At 36.5% G+C, this 17649-nt stretch overlaps 1 protein-coding gene across 2 annotated transcripts in view; it reads right to left on the bottom strand.

Moving 5' to 3' along the window:
- Positions 1-17649, bottom strand: part of DIAPH2 (diaphanous related formin 2) — a gene marked incomplete at both ends in the record, with an annotated part of 850504 nt that overhangs the window by 182963 nt on the left and 649892 nt on the right. For both annotated transcript variants that reach the window (XM_080719289.1, XM_080719290.1), the window contains one exon: positions 4801-4936. In XM_080719289.1, the coding sequence (XP_080575415.1) occupies positions 4801-4936 (136 nt within the window). The remainder of the gene's footprint in view (positions 1-4800; positions 4937-17649) is intronic.

The following is a 17649-nucleotide window of genomic DNA, read 5'->3' as shown; positions in this document are numbered from 1 at the left end:
TCCCAGCACCACACAGGCGTGCGTACATGCAGGCACATGCATGTGCACACACACATATAAATTCTAAAATGTTTCTCCTTGATGAATGCCAGATTGATGAAGACAATCTTGAATGCCAGATAAAGATATTTAACAAAAATGGAGAGGGCTTTTTATTTTCCCCTCAAATGATTTTGGGAGACTTAGCACAAATTTTGAGAACCTCTGGGATAAACAGTAATAAAGAAAAACACTTATAAATTGATTATGTTCTTGGCATAAAACTATCTGCTTGTTTATTTTTTTCTGGGGATTGAATACAGTGGCATGCTACATCTGAGCTACACCCCACTCCATGTTTTTTTTTTTCTTTTAAAACAAGGTCTCACTAAATTACTGAAGGTCTTCCCTCGTTTCTGAGGCTGGCCTTAATCTTGCAGTCCTTTTGTCTCAGCCTCCCAAATACTGGGATTAAAGGCATGCACCGCTAATGTCCTACTCCTCTCGTTCCTTTATAAGTGTACAGTGATTTCCAGAAGTGGTATTACATTAAATGCACAAGCAGGTATAAGAATCAAGCTGTTTTTTATTTAGCCAGACTTTGAAGAAATTTGTAACTCTAATATTTTCTCTTCTCAGTATTTTTTGGAAAATAGTTACTTTTCATTAAAAATGTTATATTTCCCAATATATAATAGGTTTAACATTTTTAAAGACTAGATAATTCCAAAGTTGCCTATTTTAATTCTCATATGATAAACATTAGAATTAAACTAACATTTTAATTCTAACATTTAATGTTTATGAACAATTTATAAAAACAAAAGGTAGCTGGGCATGATAGCAATCACCTGTAATTCCAGTATTTGGGAAGTTAAGGCAGGAATATCACAGGATCAAGAGCAATCACAGCAACTTAGTAAGAATCTCAGCGATCTAGCAAGACCCTGTTTCAAAACTAAATATAAAATAAAATAAAAGGGGCTGGGATCTAGCTGGAAAGTAGGACACGACTGGGTTCAATCCCTAGTACCATCAAAAAGGTAGTTGGGTCCCAAATTATTCTCAAGTATAAATGGGTCCTATTTTAGTATGAATGAGTTCTAGGTAGTCACGTTTAACCCCCTATGTCCTAGGCTGAATTGTGTAATTAGTTCAGATGAGGTCCTTACTAGAATAAAGTGAGCCCCTACTCTAATATAACAAACATGCACGACTGAGGTCATGCTGCCACGAGTTAGGGAGCCACCAGAAATTAGGACAAAAGTCTGGGATAGATTCTGCTCCCTTGTGACACTTTAATCTTGACTTCTAGCATCCAGAAGGGTGATAAAGTATAAATCTGTTTCCCTAAGCCACCCAGTTTCTGGATTTTTGTCATGGAAGCCCTAGCAAACTAATAATACATCATTAATTTGGTCTTCAACAAAACCCAATGACCCTTAAGTCTATATGACTAGTTTAGGCCTCTTTTCGGTTTCATACTCACTTATACTGTAGCTTAAGAAATACTTTCCTTTTTTGTGGTACTGGGGATGGAACCTAGGGGCATTCTGCCTCTGAGCTACATTCCAGTCCTATTTTTATTCCTTATTTTGAAACAGAGCTTCACTGAGTTGCAAAGGACCTCACTAAGTAGCAGAGGCTGTCTGACAATCTCCAGCCTCCTGTCTCAGCCTCCTGACAGCTGGCAAGTGTGTGCCACCATGCCAGGCTTCCTTTTTTTTTTTTTAAACAAGTCATCTGAAAACTGAACATATTACTTTCCTGACCAAATTTCATCTATTCATGAATTTTCATCCCATCAAGACAGAGGTACCCACATTCCCAAATGCTTTCTTCCTTATTTCCCACACCTTGTCAGTCAACAGAGACTGTCTCTGAATTCCCTTTGTGATGGTTAATTTTACATGTCAACCTGGCAGGCCCACGTGGCCCAGAAATTTGGCCAAACATTATTCTGGGTATTTCTCAAGGGGCATTTTGAAAATAAATTAGCTTTCAAATGGGTGGACATTGAGTAAAGTGGACTGTCCTCCATTGTATAGATGGACCTCATCCAATCAGGCGAGAAAAGATTTTTCTTAGCAAGAGGGAATTGTGCTGCAGACAGCTTTCAAAAATTCAACTGAAATGCTGGGTCTTTCCTGAGCATCTAGCCTGCTCTCTTACCCTGCGAATTATGAATTAGTCCTATAAGCAAAGGGACCCACTCCTTAAAATAGACTTTTCCAGTTAGAAAATACTCTAATTACCTCTTTTTTTTTTTTTTTGGTGGTACTGGGGTTCCTGGAAGCCCTTCTACCTCCGGGCTACGCTCCCAGACCTATTTTATATTTTTGAAACAGGGTCTCTTACGCCAGCGTTGCTGGCTTCGAACCTGCGCGATCCTCCTGTCTCCGCCTCCCAAGCGCAGGGATTACAAGCGTGCGCCACCATGCCCGGCGTTCTAATTACCTCTTAATGCTCATTTCTTTCAACTTCACGGTCACTGGACTCCTTCAGGCCACCTCTGGGCAGGACCATGGTCAAATCCTCAAACCTCTGCTGTCTCAAGCCTTTCCCATTTTGATCCATTGTTTCTCTTTTTGCCAAAATAGTCTAAGAAAGCTGAGTATATCCCTTTCAAGTTTCGAATCATTCATAGGCTTCCTGAAGTTTCAGGACAAGACCCTTAGCATAGTAATAAAGAAAACTCAAATCCCCTACTACATCTTCCAGCCTCTTCTCTCACTATTCCTCCGCACACATAAGGGAGCTGACTTTCAGCACTTTTCTATTGACTTTATTAACTTTTAATTGATAAGTTTCTATAAATACACATTGCCACGCTGTGCTATCATACTTACTTCTAATTGACTGACCTTTAGTCAAGACCAGTTCTCTTGATGCTAATTATAAAGGGTTTTTTTTTTTTTGCTAAATTATGTTGATACTACTCTTTTTTAGCTCAGGTATTTATATAACCTTTTTTCTTCTCTTCCAATTATATTTGTTTCTTATGTAGAAGAAATAAACTCTAGTTACTTTCTGAAAATTTATATATATGTTAAAAGTAGGAGGAATAAACTTAATAGCACAGATATTATTATAGAAAGACATTAAAAGGCATAGTGATGAATAATGAATAATTATGATTCAAGACATATAATAATAATAATTAACTGTTCTGCTTGGGTTCAAATTTTGGTTCTATGTCTTTTTATCTTTGTGACATTTGGAAATTCCTTAACTTCTCTGTGTCTCATATGGTCAATATGCTTGTTAATTTAAAATGAGGTAGTAGCAGCTTCCTGATAGGATAGTACAAGGATAGAATGGGCTTAAAAATGTAAAATTCTAGCTGGGTGTGGTGGCGCACGCTTGTAATCCCAGCATTTGGGAGGGAGAGACAGGATGATCTCGGTTCACGGACAGCCTCGGCTACTTAGTTAGGCCCTTTGCAATTCAGTGAGACCCTGTTTCAAAAATTAAAGAATAAAAATAGGGCTGGGGGCGTAGGTTGGAGGTAGAATGCCCCTAGGTTCCATCCCCAGTACCATACAAAAATGTAAAACTCTTAAAATAGGTACATAGTGCCATATACATGGTACATTGTAAATTTCATAAAAAGCTATGTGATAATCGTTCCTGCTGCAGTTGCTATTTTTCACCGTCACAAGGATAAGTGCACTGATTCTAAAGCCACATTACCTCTAGTGCATCCCAGAACTACTATTTCGTGCTTGTGAGACTTTGGGTAAGTTCCCTAGTTTCTATGATTCTCACTTTCCTATCTGTAAAGTAAGATGACAAGAGTCCTCCATAAGAGAGCTGTGAGAACTGTCCTCAAACCACCAAAAGTGTTAGAATTGTGCTTGGCATATGGCCAATATTATAAAGCGCTTGTTATCTTCAATGATAAATGGTCCAGTATTAATCATACTACCTTGCATTTTGTTCACACTTTTGTTTTTAAATTCTCTAACCCTCTTGTAGTGAAGGCTATTCTTTTTTATTCTTAATTTTTCAGAGGACTAATACTTGCATACCAATCAATCTCTTTTGCTCTTTCTTTACCAGCTAAACCAAATCCACGAACTCACCTATAATATATGGCCATTCTTGCTAAGCAAGAAAACAACTTATTTATACTAATGTGGACGTACCAGCACTTTGTTTGGCTCGTAGCTGAACAGATGCTCTGCTTTTTTCAACTTGTAATAGTACTGTCAATACCTATTATGACATGAAATGCCTAAGCCCCCAAGGAAGACTGCCGTTACTGCCCTGTCAACAGATATGTACCACCAAAGTGAAATTAAGGTCTAGGCCTCATATCCCTAAGTCACTTTTTCACTTTTCATCCCACCACGGCCTCATCCAGAACATAATTTAACATGGTAAACTCATTGAAATAAAGACAATTTCAACTACATAATGTGCTCAGTGTGGCATGATATATATAGATATATCATGAGAGAAATTTGACACAAGCAACTAATAAGGTTGTCAATTTACTAAGAAGACAATTATTTACTTGGTGTTCAAAAAATAAATAGGTGAGCCGGGCGTGGTGGCGCACGCTTGTAATCCCCGCGCTTGGGAGGCAGAGACAGGAGGATCGCGCAGGTTTGAAGCCAGCCGCGCGCGCTGCCTTAGGAGACCCTGTTTCCAAATAAAAATGTAAAAATAGGTCTGGGAGTGTAGCCCGGAGGTAGAAGGGCTTCCAGGAACCCCAGTACCACCAAAATAAATAAATAAATAAATAAATAAATAAATAAATAGGTGAAATTACTTTGCGATTTATCCATCTTTTAAAAATGGGAAATACTTTCATACCTTTGTTTATATCAATGAGTTGTTTCTTCTTCTTCTGGCGTTCCAATTTTTCTTGCTCAGCTTTTTCTTTTGCAAGCTTTGCTCTCCTAGTCTTCTCTTCCATTTCTCTTCTCTTATTGTTTTCTTTCACGGCTTCCTATATATATAACAGAATTTAATAAAAAGCATTTCCATTAGTTATGTAATGGAGAAGTTAGTGTTAAAATTAAATACATATGCAGAGATGGGAAGTTAATACGGCAGCCTCCGAGTGCATTCCTATACTCTTGAAGGAGACAACTATCTTAGAATATTTCTTTTTAAAAAAATTGTTGAAAAAAGAATCCAGAAATAATTCAGTTTTAATTGCCATTACCTGGAGTGCCAGAAAATTAGAGATATCAATGCTGTAGATATGATAACAAAATTATTTATTGTTGAAATATGAAATAGTTTTGGTACACAAAAAAGGCTTAATTTAGCCGGGCGTGGTGGGCACGCTTGTCATCCCCGCGCTTGGGAGGCGGAGACAGGAGGATCGCGCAGGTTCGAAGCCAGCCTTGCGCGCTGGCTTAGGAGACCCTGTTTCCAAATTTAAAAAGCATAAAATAGGTCTGGGAGTGTAGCTAGGAAGTAGAAGGGTTTCCAGGAACTCCAGTAGCATCAAAAACAAAAAAACAAAAAGCAAAACAAAACAAAAAGGCTTAATTTGGCTTAGCAAGTTTTTTAAAACTTACCGTACACTTTCCTGGTATCTGCAAAATGGAGCTTCAAAAAAACTATACCTCATAGGATTTTTGTGAGAAGTGGGATATACATTTAAAGTATTTAGAACAAAGCCTGATACAGTGCAATCAAAAAATTCCAGTCTATGATGATGGTCATAGTGGTTTAGGGGCTAGTGATAATGATTACATGTAATGATAGGCCATGAAACAATCAGTAGTGTTATTACAGAAAAGAAAACCCTGAAAGTTTAGTAGTTCTGCACATGCAAAATCTTTTGAAATGCTAAAATACATTTAAAGCTATTTTTGTTTTCTTTGGGATAGATTACTTGTGGAACTCTAGTGGGTTAATATATTTTATTTTATTTTTTTTTTAATTTTATTTTATTGGTGCACTGTATTCATACATCATAGTGGGATACAAACTTTTGTAGACATACATGCACACATCGCCCAGTCAGCCCCCACCCGATCCCCACCCCATTCTCTCCCCATCCCTCCTTCCCATGCTTGGCTTAGTGGTTGACATCTAGTATTATAGCAATTTATCCAAAATTAAAAATGATAATCTCACATAACAGTTTCATTTGTCTGATACCAAGCGTTTGATGATTTAAAGATAGCATTTCAATATTTCTTTTTGCTTTCTTTCTTACTAGAGCATATTTTTTTCTGTTTTTTTAGGTGAAACTATCATATATTTATATATTTATTTTTCAGAAAAAAATCTATCTTAATATGGAGTATGAATTCTAGATACCCAAAACAATCTTGAAAAAGAACAAAGCTAGCAGATATATATTTTCTGATTTCAAACCATATAAAGCTACAATAATTGAAACAGTGTAGTACTGTTCTAAAGGCAGATATATAGACCATTGGAGTTAAATACAAGCCTAGAGCTAAATTCTTCCCTATATTGTCAAGTTATTTTTGACAAGGTTTCCACGAACATTTGGTGGTGGAAATAATAATCTTTTAACTAAATATTGTTGAAAAATAATAATTACATGGAAAAGAATAAAATTGGACCTTTACCTAATCCCACATACAAGTATTTTAATAGATGATATTAGAGAAAGCTGAAGCCAAATGATCAGCTGAAATGATACTATCAATTTCCTCTGAGTTGAACAAGTCATTAATACAGTGATATATTAACTTCAAGTTCCTTCCTTCCAGTTTTTCTGCTTTTTTTCCTATTATGATTGACAGAATACACTTCATAGCATGGACAAACTATTTCCTCAAAACTATTTTGTTCCAGAAACCCTAAAGATAAAGACTCAATAACAAGAACAAATCTAAAAGGCTTTGCCTGGAGGAGCGAACACTGAAAAATTTTCTTCATGTTAAAAGACACAATCGTTTCAAATAGCCCTAGAAACACTACCAAAAAATGTCTTAACGTGCAAGAAATGACCCATTGCTCCTAGCATGCTAATTTTAGAGCAGGGTTTCAACCTCAGCACTATTGTCATTTGGGGCTGAATAACTCTTTGTTGTGGGGCCATCTTATGCACTGTAGAATTTTTCATAGCATCCTTGGCTTCTACCCACCAGATGCTCTGTAGGATCCTTCTCCAGTAAGACCACCAAAAATATCTCCAGAGATTGCCACAAGGAGGGAAAATGTTACTGGGAGAGGGAAATTGCCCCAGGTTAAGAACTACTAACTTTAGGGGTTTCAAAAAGATAATTTATTTACAAGATATTACACAGTGCTTGCTCTGGGAGGCTAACCTTCATTCTACAGATGTGGAAACTGAGTTCTAAATATGAGTTTAAATATTTGCCAAGGTCACACATTTATGGAATTGCAAGGTTGGGAAAAGAATCTGTGCATTTTCACTCTTGGTTTAGTATTGGTTTCATTATTTAAGGAAGAAAAGACAATATGAGAGATGACACTGGAAGCAAAAGCCGCCAAAGAGAAAATACATATATATATATATATATATCGGGCTTCATCAAAATTAAAATATTTGTTCATCATATGACATTGTCCAGAAAATGAAGGAACAAAGCACAGAATGGGAGAAATTATCAAGTCAGAGCTCTGATAAGAATATGTAAAGAACACCTACAAGTTAATCAAAAGACATATAACCACTTGTTGCTTTCTCTCTCTGGACTCTCAAGGTTGTAGGTGGCAGAACCTGGTCTGTTGGGGCCTCCAGAGTCAGGCCCACAGGTGTAGGACTCTGGGTATAATAACATCATTCCTGGTTGCTGAAAAATAGGAACAACCCAATGTCCACCAACTCATGAATAGATAAAAATGTAGTACATATGCATACACTGAATATTAATCATAAAAAGAATGAAGTACTGCTGGGCGTGGTGGTGCACGCTTGTAATCCCCGCGCTTGGGAGGCGGAGACAGGAGGATCGCGCAGGTTCAAAGCCAGCTGCTCTGGCTTAAGAGACCCTGTTTCCAAATAAAAATATAAAAACAGGTCTGGGAGTATAGCCTGGAGGTAGAAGGGTTTCCAGGAGCCCCAGTACAAAAAACAAAAAAAAGAAGTACTTATTCATGCTAAAATATAGATAAACTAAAAACATTAGGTGAGGTAAAAGATTCCATTTGTCCCAAATAGGCAAATCTATAGAGGCAGGAGGTAGACTAGTGGTTGGTGCGGTTGAAGGAAGAGGAAATGGGAAATATCTACTAATGAACTTGGGATTACTTTGTCGGGGTGATGAAAATGTTCTGGAAGTTGTGGTTCTAGTGTCACAACCTTGTGAATATACTAAGAACTACTCAACTGTATAAGGACGTTTTATGATATGTGAGTTATACCACAAAAAGTTAACATTTTAGATCAGTGGTGAATATGTACTAGACCCTAAGCTTAATCCCTAGTACCACAGAAAAAAACATAACATTAAAAAATAGATATTTGAAAAGAAGAGTACTGAAATAAAAGTTTTAACTCAGGGGAAAAAGACAATTTGAAAAGGCATCATGCATTCAGGCTCTGATGCTAATACGCTGTGGCCACTAACATGAGAGGAGGAAGAAGAAGGCCTGAGTATATGTTATTATTGATCAACGTTCTGATGTCACCAAGATCTGCAAAGACTCTTGGATTAATGATTTAAAGGCTGTTTTAGATTTAGACTACTATCATTAGGGGTCTTCACTGTAAGTAAATTAAGTTTAAAAACAACAAAACATCTGTAATTTGAATGTATGCCGCCACTGTGATGTTATAGAATACATATTTGGTCTTCATATATATTTGGTCTTCTTCCCAGTTTCCTGGCACACAGCTCCTAAAATCCCCGGAATCTCTACAGTGATAGTGTCTTTTTGTATGCCAATGAAATGACAAATAGATCAGATCCTGGGAAACCTCAGGACTGAGCTGGTTTTAGAAAAAACAAAGGGAAGTTTCAGGAGGTAAAATCATCAGTCCCAATTCCCAATATCCAAAGAAGAAAGAGGGGTGGGGGTTAAAATGATCACCAATGGCCAGTGATTTAATCAATAACATCTCTATAGTAAAGCCTCCATAAGACTGCAAAAGGACAGGGTTCAGAGAGCTTGTGGAGAGCCAAACACTTGGGAGCTTCCTGCAGGAAATCGATAGGAATATCCCCTGGGTGGAGGGGGGTTCACTCCCACTCCAAGGAGGGAGAAGTTCCTGCACTCAGGACCCTTCCACACCTTGCCCTAGGTATTCTTTATCTGGCTATTAATCTGTATCCTTTAAAATGTCATTCATAGTCCACTGGTAAACATACTTTCCTGATTCCTGCAAGCCACTAGAGCAAATTGATCAAACCTAGGGAGGGGGTCGTGGGATCATGGGAACCCTGGCAGGTCAAACAAACTGGGGATTGGGCCTGGGATCTGAAGTGGAACTCAGTACAGGGGCACTCAGTCCTCAACTTTGGGGATCTGACACTGTGTCAAGGTCAGTAGTCTTGGAAGTGAGGCTTGGATTAGAGGATAACCAACAGCTATCTTTGATGCAAAACTGATCATAGACGAGGAGAAGCCACCACACCTTGTACGGTCCAACACTGTTGTGGTGTGAAAGGAGAGAAAAAGCAATTTGTTTTTCTATGCACTTATTTCTTCTGATGACAACTACTATTTACTGGAAATCAATTATGTGCCATGTATTTTAAAGTCTTAATTTTGAACTTCTGTAAAAAACCTGACAAGTACGTATTGCTTGATCTCATTTTACAGATAATGAAACATAGGTTCAGGCAGGTTAAATGACATGCAAAAGGTTACACAGATACTTAAGTATCAGAACCACCTAGAGGTGGTTGACATCTGCTTATATGCTCATTTACGTTACCATGATGCCTCTGAAGTCAAGTTGCCAGAAAAATTACATGATGCTGGGATGAATGCAAACTTCAGAGGAAGCAGGGATAATTGTCAGTAGAAGTATATCCAATACAGTATTGGGATATACTGCTACAAAGATTTCATATACTGTTGAGGATACATTGATACTAAAATTATTCACTGATTAAAATTCAACTTTCAGTGGGCATCGTTTATTTTCATTTGATAAATCTGGCAGTCCTATTTTCAAGACTGTGTTGATCTTTTATAAGCATCCTTTGATGAAATAATATCACCTAATAAATAGAAACAGTAGAAACAATGACCCTCCGAAAGCCCAAATTTACATTCTTTTGAGAACAGAAAATTTTATATAGATTATTGATAGGCATTATGTGGCCCATGGACTTGAATCATGCTATTTCTGCACCATTCTCCATACATTCCTAATTTATTATTTTTGAAAATATGAGTAAAGTAGTGCACACCTGTAATCTCAGTACTTGTGAGGCTGAGACAGGACAATTGCAGGTTCAAAGTCAGTCTCAGGAATTTAGTGAGACTTTCAACAATCTAGTGAGATCCTGTTTAATATCTGTGTGTGTGTGTGTGTGTGTGTGTGTGTGTGTGTGTGTGTGTGTGTAAAGGGCTAGGGCGTAGCTCAGAGATAGATGCCTCTGGGTTCAATCCTCAGTAACACACACACACACACACACACACACACACACTCACAAGAAAATACAATAGTAAAATTAAAAGTACAAGTTATATAAAAATCAAAACTGATACATTTTAGGGTAGAAGAAAATAAGGAAATAACTAATATTAAAGACTTTCTAATGGAGAAACTTGGCACATGTAAATAAATTTCTGTAAGAAGGAAACTTGCAATAGGCACAACTAAAATAACGTGAATGAAGACATAGTAAAAAATGAAAGAGACCATGTTATAAGCCCATCAGTTTACATCCTAAATGTTTCAGAAACAGACTTAACTATAAAACAATTACACAATTCGTAATGTCATATGCAATTCTAAAGAGGCCAAAACAGGAGAGGAAAACTATTTTTGTGGCTTGGCACTAGTGAAAATAAATGAAAACACCTACAAAGCATGTATTTTTCAAGCAATACAGACTGTGGATTAGATTCTTGTTCTCTTGTCAGTAGTTCTGTTTTTATGAAAAGGCCTCATGCTGGAAGTCATGGTTCCTTTTTCCTATTAGATTCAGCGTAGGAAATTAAAGGTAGGAAATGCATACTTGTTTAATGATCTGTTCTTATGTGAAAATTAGAAAAGAGAAAGGACTCTGGGGATTTGGCCCAATGGCAGAGTGCTTGCCTAGCTGGCACAAGGCTCTGGGTTCTGTCCCAGGTACTTCAGATAAAATGAGAACAGAAAGAGAGAGAAAGGGAAATCTTAACAATGTTAATACCAACAATATTTACATTTATTTGAACAAAAGATAAGATTTTTTTTTTTTTGGTGGTACTGGGGGTGGAACCCAGAGGCTTTTCTATCTCCGGTCTATACTCCCAGACCTATTTTTATACTTTATTTGGAAGCAAGGTTTCACTAAGTTGCTGAGAGCCTCACTAAGCAGCTGAGGCTGGCTTCGAACCTATGTGATCCTCCTGTCTCAGCCTCCCAAGTGCTGGGATTGCAAGCTTGAGACATCACGCCCGGATAAGATAAGAAATTTAAACTAAAACAGATCAAAGACTTAGGAATAAGATAAGATACTTTGCAACTGCTAGAAGAAAACATGACACCAACTCTCCAACAACAGGTACAGGAAAGCACTCCCTGGACCTCAGGAAGTAATAGCACAATCAACAAATGAGATGACATCAAAATAAAAACTTCTGCAAAGTAAAGGAAAAAATCAAAAGCCTGAAGAAATCTACATAATGGGGGGAAAAAAACGTTGCCAACCACTCCTCTAACAGGATTAACATAAAAAAACTAAAAAAAAAATCCTAAAAACCCAGTCAGTAAATGGGCACTTGAACTAGATAGATACTTCTCAGAAGAAGAAATATAAATGACCAACAAATATGTGAAAAAAATTTAAATTTTAGCAATCTGAGAAATGCCAGAAAAAACTATACTGAAATTCCATCTCATTCCAGTGGTAATGATCAAGAATACAAACAATAATACACGCTGGCATGGATATGGGGGAACGGAAATCTTATACACTATTGGTGGGAATGTAAATTAAAAACTAGGAATGGAATCACCGTATGACCCAGCTATATCATTTCTTGGTATTTTTCCACACTAAATATAGAATACTAGAGTGATACTTGTATATTCATGCCTATGTAGCACAATTCAGAATAGCTAAATTATGGAACTAACCTAGGTATCTGTCAACAGATGAATGGATAAAGAATATGTGGTATAGTCACACAATGGATTTTACTCAGCCATGAAGAAAGGCAAAATTATATCACTTGCAGAAAAATGGGTGGAACTAGAAAGCACGTTAAAAAATCAAGGGTCACATGTTTTCTTTTCCCTCATATAGAAGCTAGAGAGAAGAAAGAAAAGGAAAGGGATGTCGTGAAAATTAGGATACGGATGAATATAGTCAAAGTGGATGGAGGGTTTGAAAAATAGACAACGTTATATGCATATTTAAATGTATCACTGTGATACTATTATGTATAATTATAATGCACTAATAAAATTTAAAACAGATGAATACAAAAGAAATTTCAAGATCTTATCCTGCTAAAAATATAAAAGCTAGATAGAAAGAGAAGTCCTTTGAAGGATGGGGTATATTCATCTTAATTCTTACAAAATAAAAACCAAATAATTAAAAGTATAAAACAGAAGGAACAAATTTAAAGTCATATTAAAAATCTCTTAAATAATTATCTGTGATTAATGATACTGTATTACTCACTCAGCCTCACTAAATATTTTAAAATACAAATTCGTGACTACTTAAATATCATTCTCAAGCAAACATCAATCATTATTTCTCAAAGCTGGTATCAGCAACTGAATAGATTTTTGCTATTGTTTAGAAAAGTGTTCTATACAAGGAATGCTATTTTAAAAATTGTTTTTGGTGGTAAACTTACACAAGCAAAGAAATATGTTTACAGATAAAATGTCATGGTCTTCCTGGTATGTCTATTTTTCAAAAGTCAATAAGAATTACAAAAAGAAAGTGTGCCTAGGATTTATTACAAAATATCCACCAACCTAATTTTAAATCTCTCACTAAAATCTCTATTGCCTTGTTGAAAACGTGAATAAATTAAAAATCTTATTTCCCTTGCTGTGCATAATTAAGAAATGAGACCTACGGACTAAAAATGTCATATGAACAAAAACTCATGTAAATGCTAAGACCTCTCATTTATTCCAATTAAATAGATAAATTGGTTCAAAAAATTTAAATCATCTCAGATATTAGTCTCATATATGTCAGGTCTCTATGAAGCAAACATCTTCTAACCTTGTGCTATTTGAAAACCAAGCTGCCATCACGGCTACCACCATCACAACAAACCATCTCTATAAAAATTGTCTCCAGTGGCCCCCATATGCCCTTGCTTGTGCCCTTACTGAAGAGCTGAAGGTTGACTTCAGGGACAGAAGAAATGGAATAAATAGGGATTTTCTTCCTACAGTAAGACAAATCTGCTTTCAGTTCCAAGTTTCATCACTTACCCTAAAAACTGTGTGACCTTGAACAAGGTAATTGAGCTTTAGTTAACACATCTGCAGGATGGAGATACTGCCTTGTGCATGCGAGATGTATGCTCTACCACTGAGTGACACTGTCGGTTCTTAAATGGAATTATTTTTCTTGTTTTTTTGTTTGATACTGTAAATTGAACCCAGGGGTTTTCTATCTTTGGGCTATACCCATGGCCTTTAAAATTTTTGTTTTGAAACAAGGTCTCGCTAAGTTAACACACTTTGGACTTGAACCTGCGATCCTCCTATCTAAGTCTCCCAAGTACTGGGATTACAGGTGTGCACCACCAAGACCATCTTTAAATAAGATTCTTAACTGCATCAATTTTAAACACACACACACACACACACACACACACACACACACACACACACATATATATATATATATATATATATATATATATATATATATATACTATAAGCTGAGCATTGAGAGTCTGAAAATCCCAAATTTGAAATAATTTAAAATCTTAAATATGATGCTCAAAAAGTTTTGGATTTTAGAGCATTTCAAATTTTGGATTTTCAGACTAGGGATACCATCTAACACAGTATATGAAAGTATTTAAAAAAAACAGAAATTTGAAACACTTCTGGCTCCAAGCATATTAGATACAGAATCTGCATTATTTGACACTCATGAAAAAAAAAACAAAAAACTAGAACTCTATTCATTTTCCCTTTGGGGGTTTAAATCATTCTGGTTACCTGTGTGCATATGCTTGGCGAGGCTTTCATTTCAGTTTCAGAAGCTGTATGATAGCAGAGTCATAAAACCATAAAAGAACGTAAATAAGAGTTACCTGGTGAAAAAATCGGTAACTCTGGAGCCAGAGGCATACTATGAGCACACTGAGGAGTATTTCTTCATTCATCTGGGATGTTAGAAGAACTCTCAAATGAAACTGAGACAATGAATTCGCAACAGTATCAAGCAACCTGGAATGTATTATACTGAAAATTTCTTTATAGACTAAACGTGAGTCAATGAGATGCTATTTTTAATAAAAACTTGACAAAATGGGTGAGTCTCTTTACTTTTGTAAAATTTGAATTCTCTTAGCACCTGATTCTCTCTTAGCTTTAATTCAAAGTGTACTCTTAGAATTCTTTATCTTCTATTTCATGCTAGTTACTTCAGAATTTAAAATTGTTTATTTTAATCACCTCTTTCTAAAATAATGTACAACTAACACATCGAAGTCAATCACTAAGCCAAACATAAGAAGGAGGGAGGGGGAGAAAATGGGAAGGGATTTGGGTATTGGCTAACTGGGTGATGTGTGCATGTCTGCCTCCACCATCTTGTTCTCCATTAAGATGTATGACTACAATGCCCCAATAAAAAGTCAAATAAAAGAATTAAAATGACCTCCTGAACCAGGCCTGGTGGAGTATGCTTGTAATTCCAGTACTTGGGAGACTGAGACAAGAGAATCATCGGTTCATGGGCAGTCTTCACAATTTAGCAAGGTCCTTTGGAACTTTGTGTTTCAAAATTAAAAATAAAATAAAATAAAATAAAATAAAATAAAATAAAATAGGGCCAGTGGTGTAGTTCAGAGGTAGAGTGCCTCTGGGTTCAATCCCTAGTACTACAAAAAAAGAACCCCATGAACACTGTAGATTTCTATTTTTTTCCTAGATAATAAGCATGATGATTCCAGGGCTTCATTTTCAGATGCATCTCAGTTATAAGATTTTTAAAAATTTCTGATCTATAATTTTAGGCTCAGTGTCCAAATAATGGGAACATGGACTATTTGATTCATTTGAAGTCAGAACCCATAAGGCAAGCATTGTAAGTAAAACCACATACCCTAGTGAGCAGAGGAGGGCCAAAGATGTGGATAAAATACTAGAGACTGTAGTGCTGTATCCCCTTGGGACACTTAACTGTACTAAGCCTCCCTTCTTGATCTGTGAAATGTCTTTCTTAGTGTTGATTTGTAATTTAATGAGAAACTACAGATACCACTATTAATCACATTCTCTGGAATATACAAAACACTCAATGAGTGGTGATAATTATTATCATATCATTCTGCATCTAGGCAATTCTAAGGTGGTATACATGCCAGTTGTCTATTCTCTATTTCTCCCAACCCAGGAACATGCTCAGATATGTACATGTACAAAGAAGAAAGGGAACAATTATTTTTATACAGTAATCGTGTATCATCAGGTAAACTTAGAAACAAAACACATATATTCTCACATCTATAAACTTTGACCAGAGAATAGGACTGGTCTTCCCTGAAGCATGAAATAAAATATACTGGTAGAATGAAAAAGATGATTTTAAGGGAGATTCTTGGTGTTAATACTCTAGTTTAATAAATTTAGAAAACAAAAAAAATCATAGACAAATTTTATGTTTGGGTCAATAAAAAATTCATGCATTATTTTATTTGATGTTTAACACATCTTCCTGGACTGTAGCATAAACTCAGGGGTGAGTTTTCCAGGGTAAGTATCGTTTTGGAAGGAGTTAACATATTTTCTCTAACATCTGGGATTAGTCCTGTCATCACCCTAAGGAAAAGAAATGTACAGTCCAATAAAAAGTCATTTGTTTTCAAAATTAGGACTTTTAAAAAAACATCTAATGAACCCTTACCTCAGAATGGGGGATTCGAGCTAGGAGTGGTGGCACACGCTTGTAATCCCAGTACTTGGGAGGCTGAGACAGGAGGATCACAGATCTGTGGCCAGCCTCAGCCACTTAGGCCCTCTGCAAATCAGTGACACCCTGTTTCAAAATAAGGCAAAAAAAAAAAAAAATAAGGCTGGGGGGTGGGCTCAAAAGTGGAATGCCCCTGGATTCAATCTCTAGTGCTACAAAAACGAAATAAAAAAGAATGGGAATTCACTTAATCTGCTGAAAGGTTTAGAGAGGGGCCACACTCAGTCCTCTACCCCAGGCCTAGGCAAAGTTTCTTACATTTGTTCCATCATTACCCACACCAGGCTGTGAGTCCTGCTGGAAAATCTTCATTGAGGGATTTCAAATAGAAGATAAGATGGATGCCAGAAACCTTTTGCCTGTTGGCGAGGTTCTCATTTCATCGCTTTATAGTTTTAGCTCTTATATTTAATTTTTTTGCCTAGATCCGTGAACTCTGGTTATAACAGCAATGTTGTTTCCTTCTCCCAAAGGTGTCCTGAGCATGATGGTGACAAGGATAGGCAATTCTCTACAGAACATCTTTTCATCATTTCACAAAAAAATGATGTTTGATTTTTTTTCATTCTCCTCCCGATTGCTTTTATTATGCCTTGTAGACTTATCTGACCTTTTAATTTTTTTTTTTTTTGGTTTTTCTTAATTGTTCTGGCTGCTGGTGACCCTTCTGAGATTTCCTACATCTGCCTGGGACCAAGGATAAAAGAATTAAAAAACCCAAATCCTAGGGTCTGTTAGCACACACTGAGGTGGTACTTGGGCCGATGCCCTTATTTCTTGGTATTTGTGCTTGAAAATTCTAAGAAATACCAAATGTAGTAGGAAACCAGCACTCATATTTGTCCAGATCTTTTCCTTTCCCATTATAACATGAGTTTTCCAGTATCTGAACAAAGGAATTGAACAGCCAGATGATTAGAGAAAGAAACCGACATAAAATGGAGGCAATGATTCATTAGAAGTTTCATCCGCAACTGGGGACAAATGGAGGCTGTCCATTAAAGAAAGGAAGAAAACCTCTTTTCTAATTAACATCAAACAACATCGCATAATTCTTTTCTATAGTATCACCGTGCTTAAAGGGCATGTTGGATTGAAGGAGTCATGACACATTCTCATAGCAAAGACTTTTCAGCTGCAGCAAGCAGAATGTGAGAGTTAGAACCAGCACTCTAACACCGCTAAACTTTTTCTTTCCCAGAGATTTCCACTTATTACAGTACAAGTGACCTTTAAAGTTCCTCTTATGAAACATCTCATGAATACTTCATCAACCAATCAAGTACGATTGCAACAGAGCAGTATAACTTTCTTCCTCACTGGAGTAATTGAAACCTTGATTAGCTTGCTCAAGTAGTTAGGTGCCTCAGTAATAGATACTGAGCAAATAAATTGATACTGTTTTTAGATAGTGATG

This window comes from Muscardinus avellanarius, assembly GCF_963383645.1.
Source record: "Muscardinus avellanarius genome assembly, chromosome: X".
Taxonomy (NCBI): domain Eukaryota; kingdom Metazoa; phylum Chordata; class Mammalia; order Rodentia; family Gliridae; genus Muscardinus; species Muscardinus avellanarius.
The sequence above is the reverse complement of the archived record's forward strand: the minus strand, read 5'-3'. Positions and strand labels throughout refer to the sequence as shown.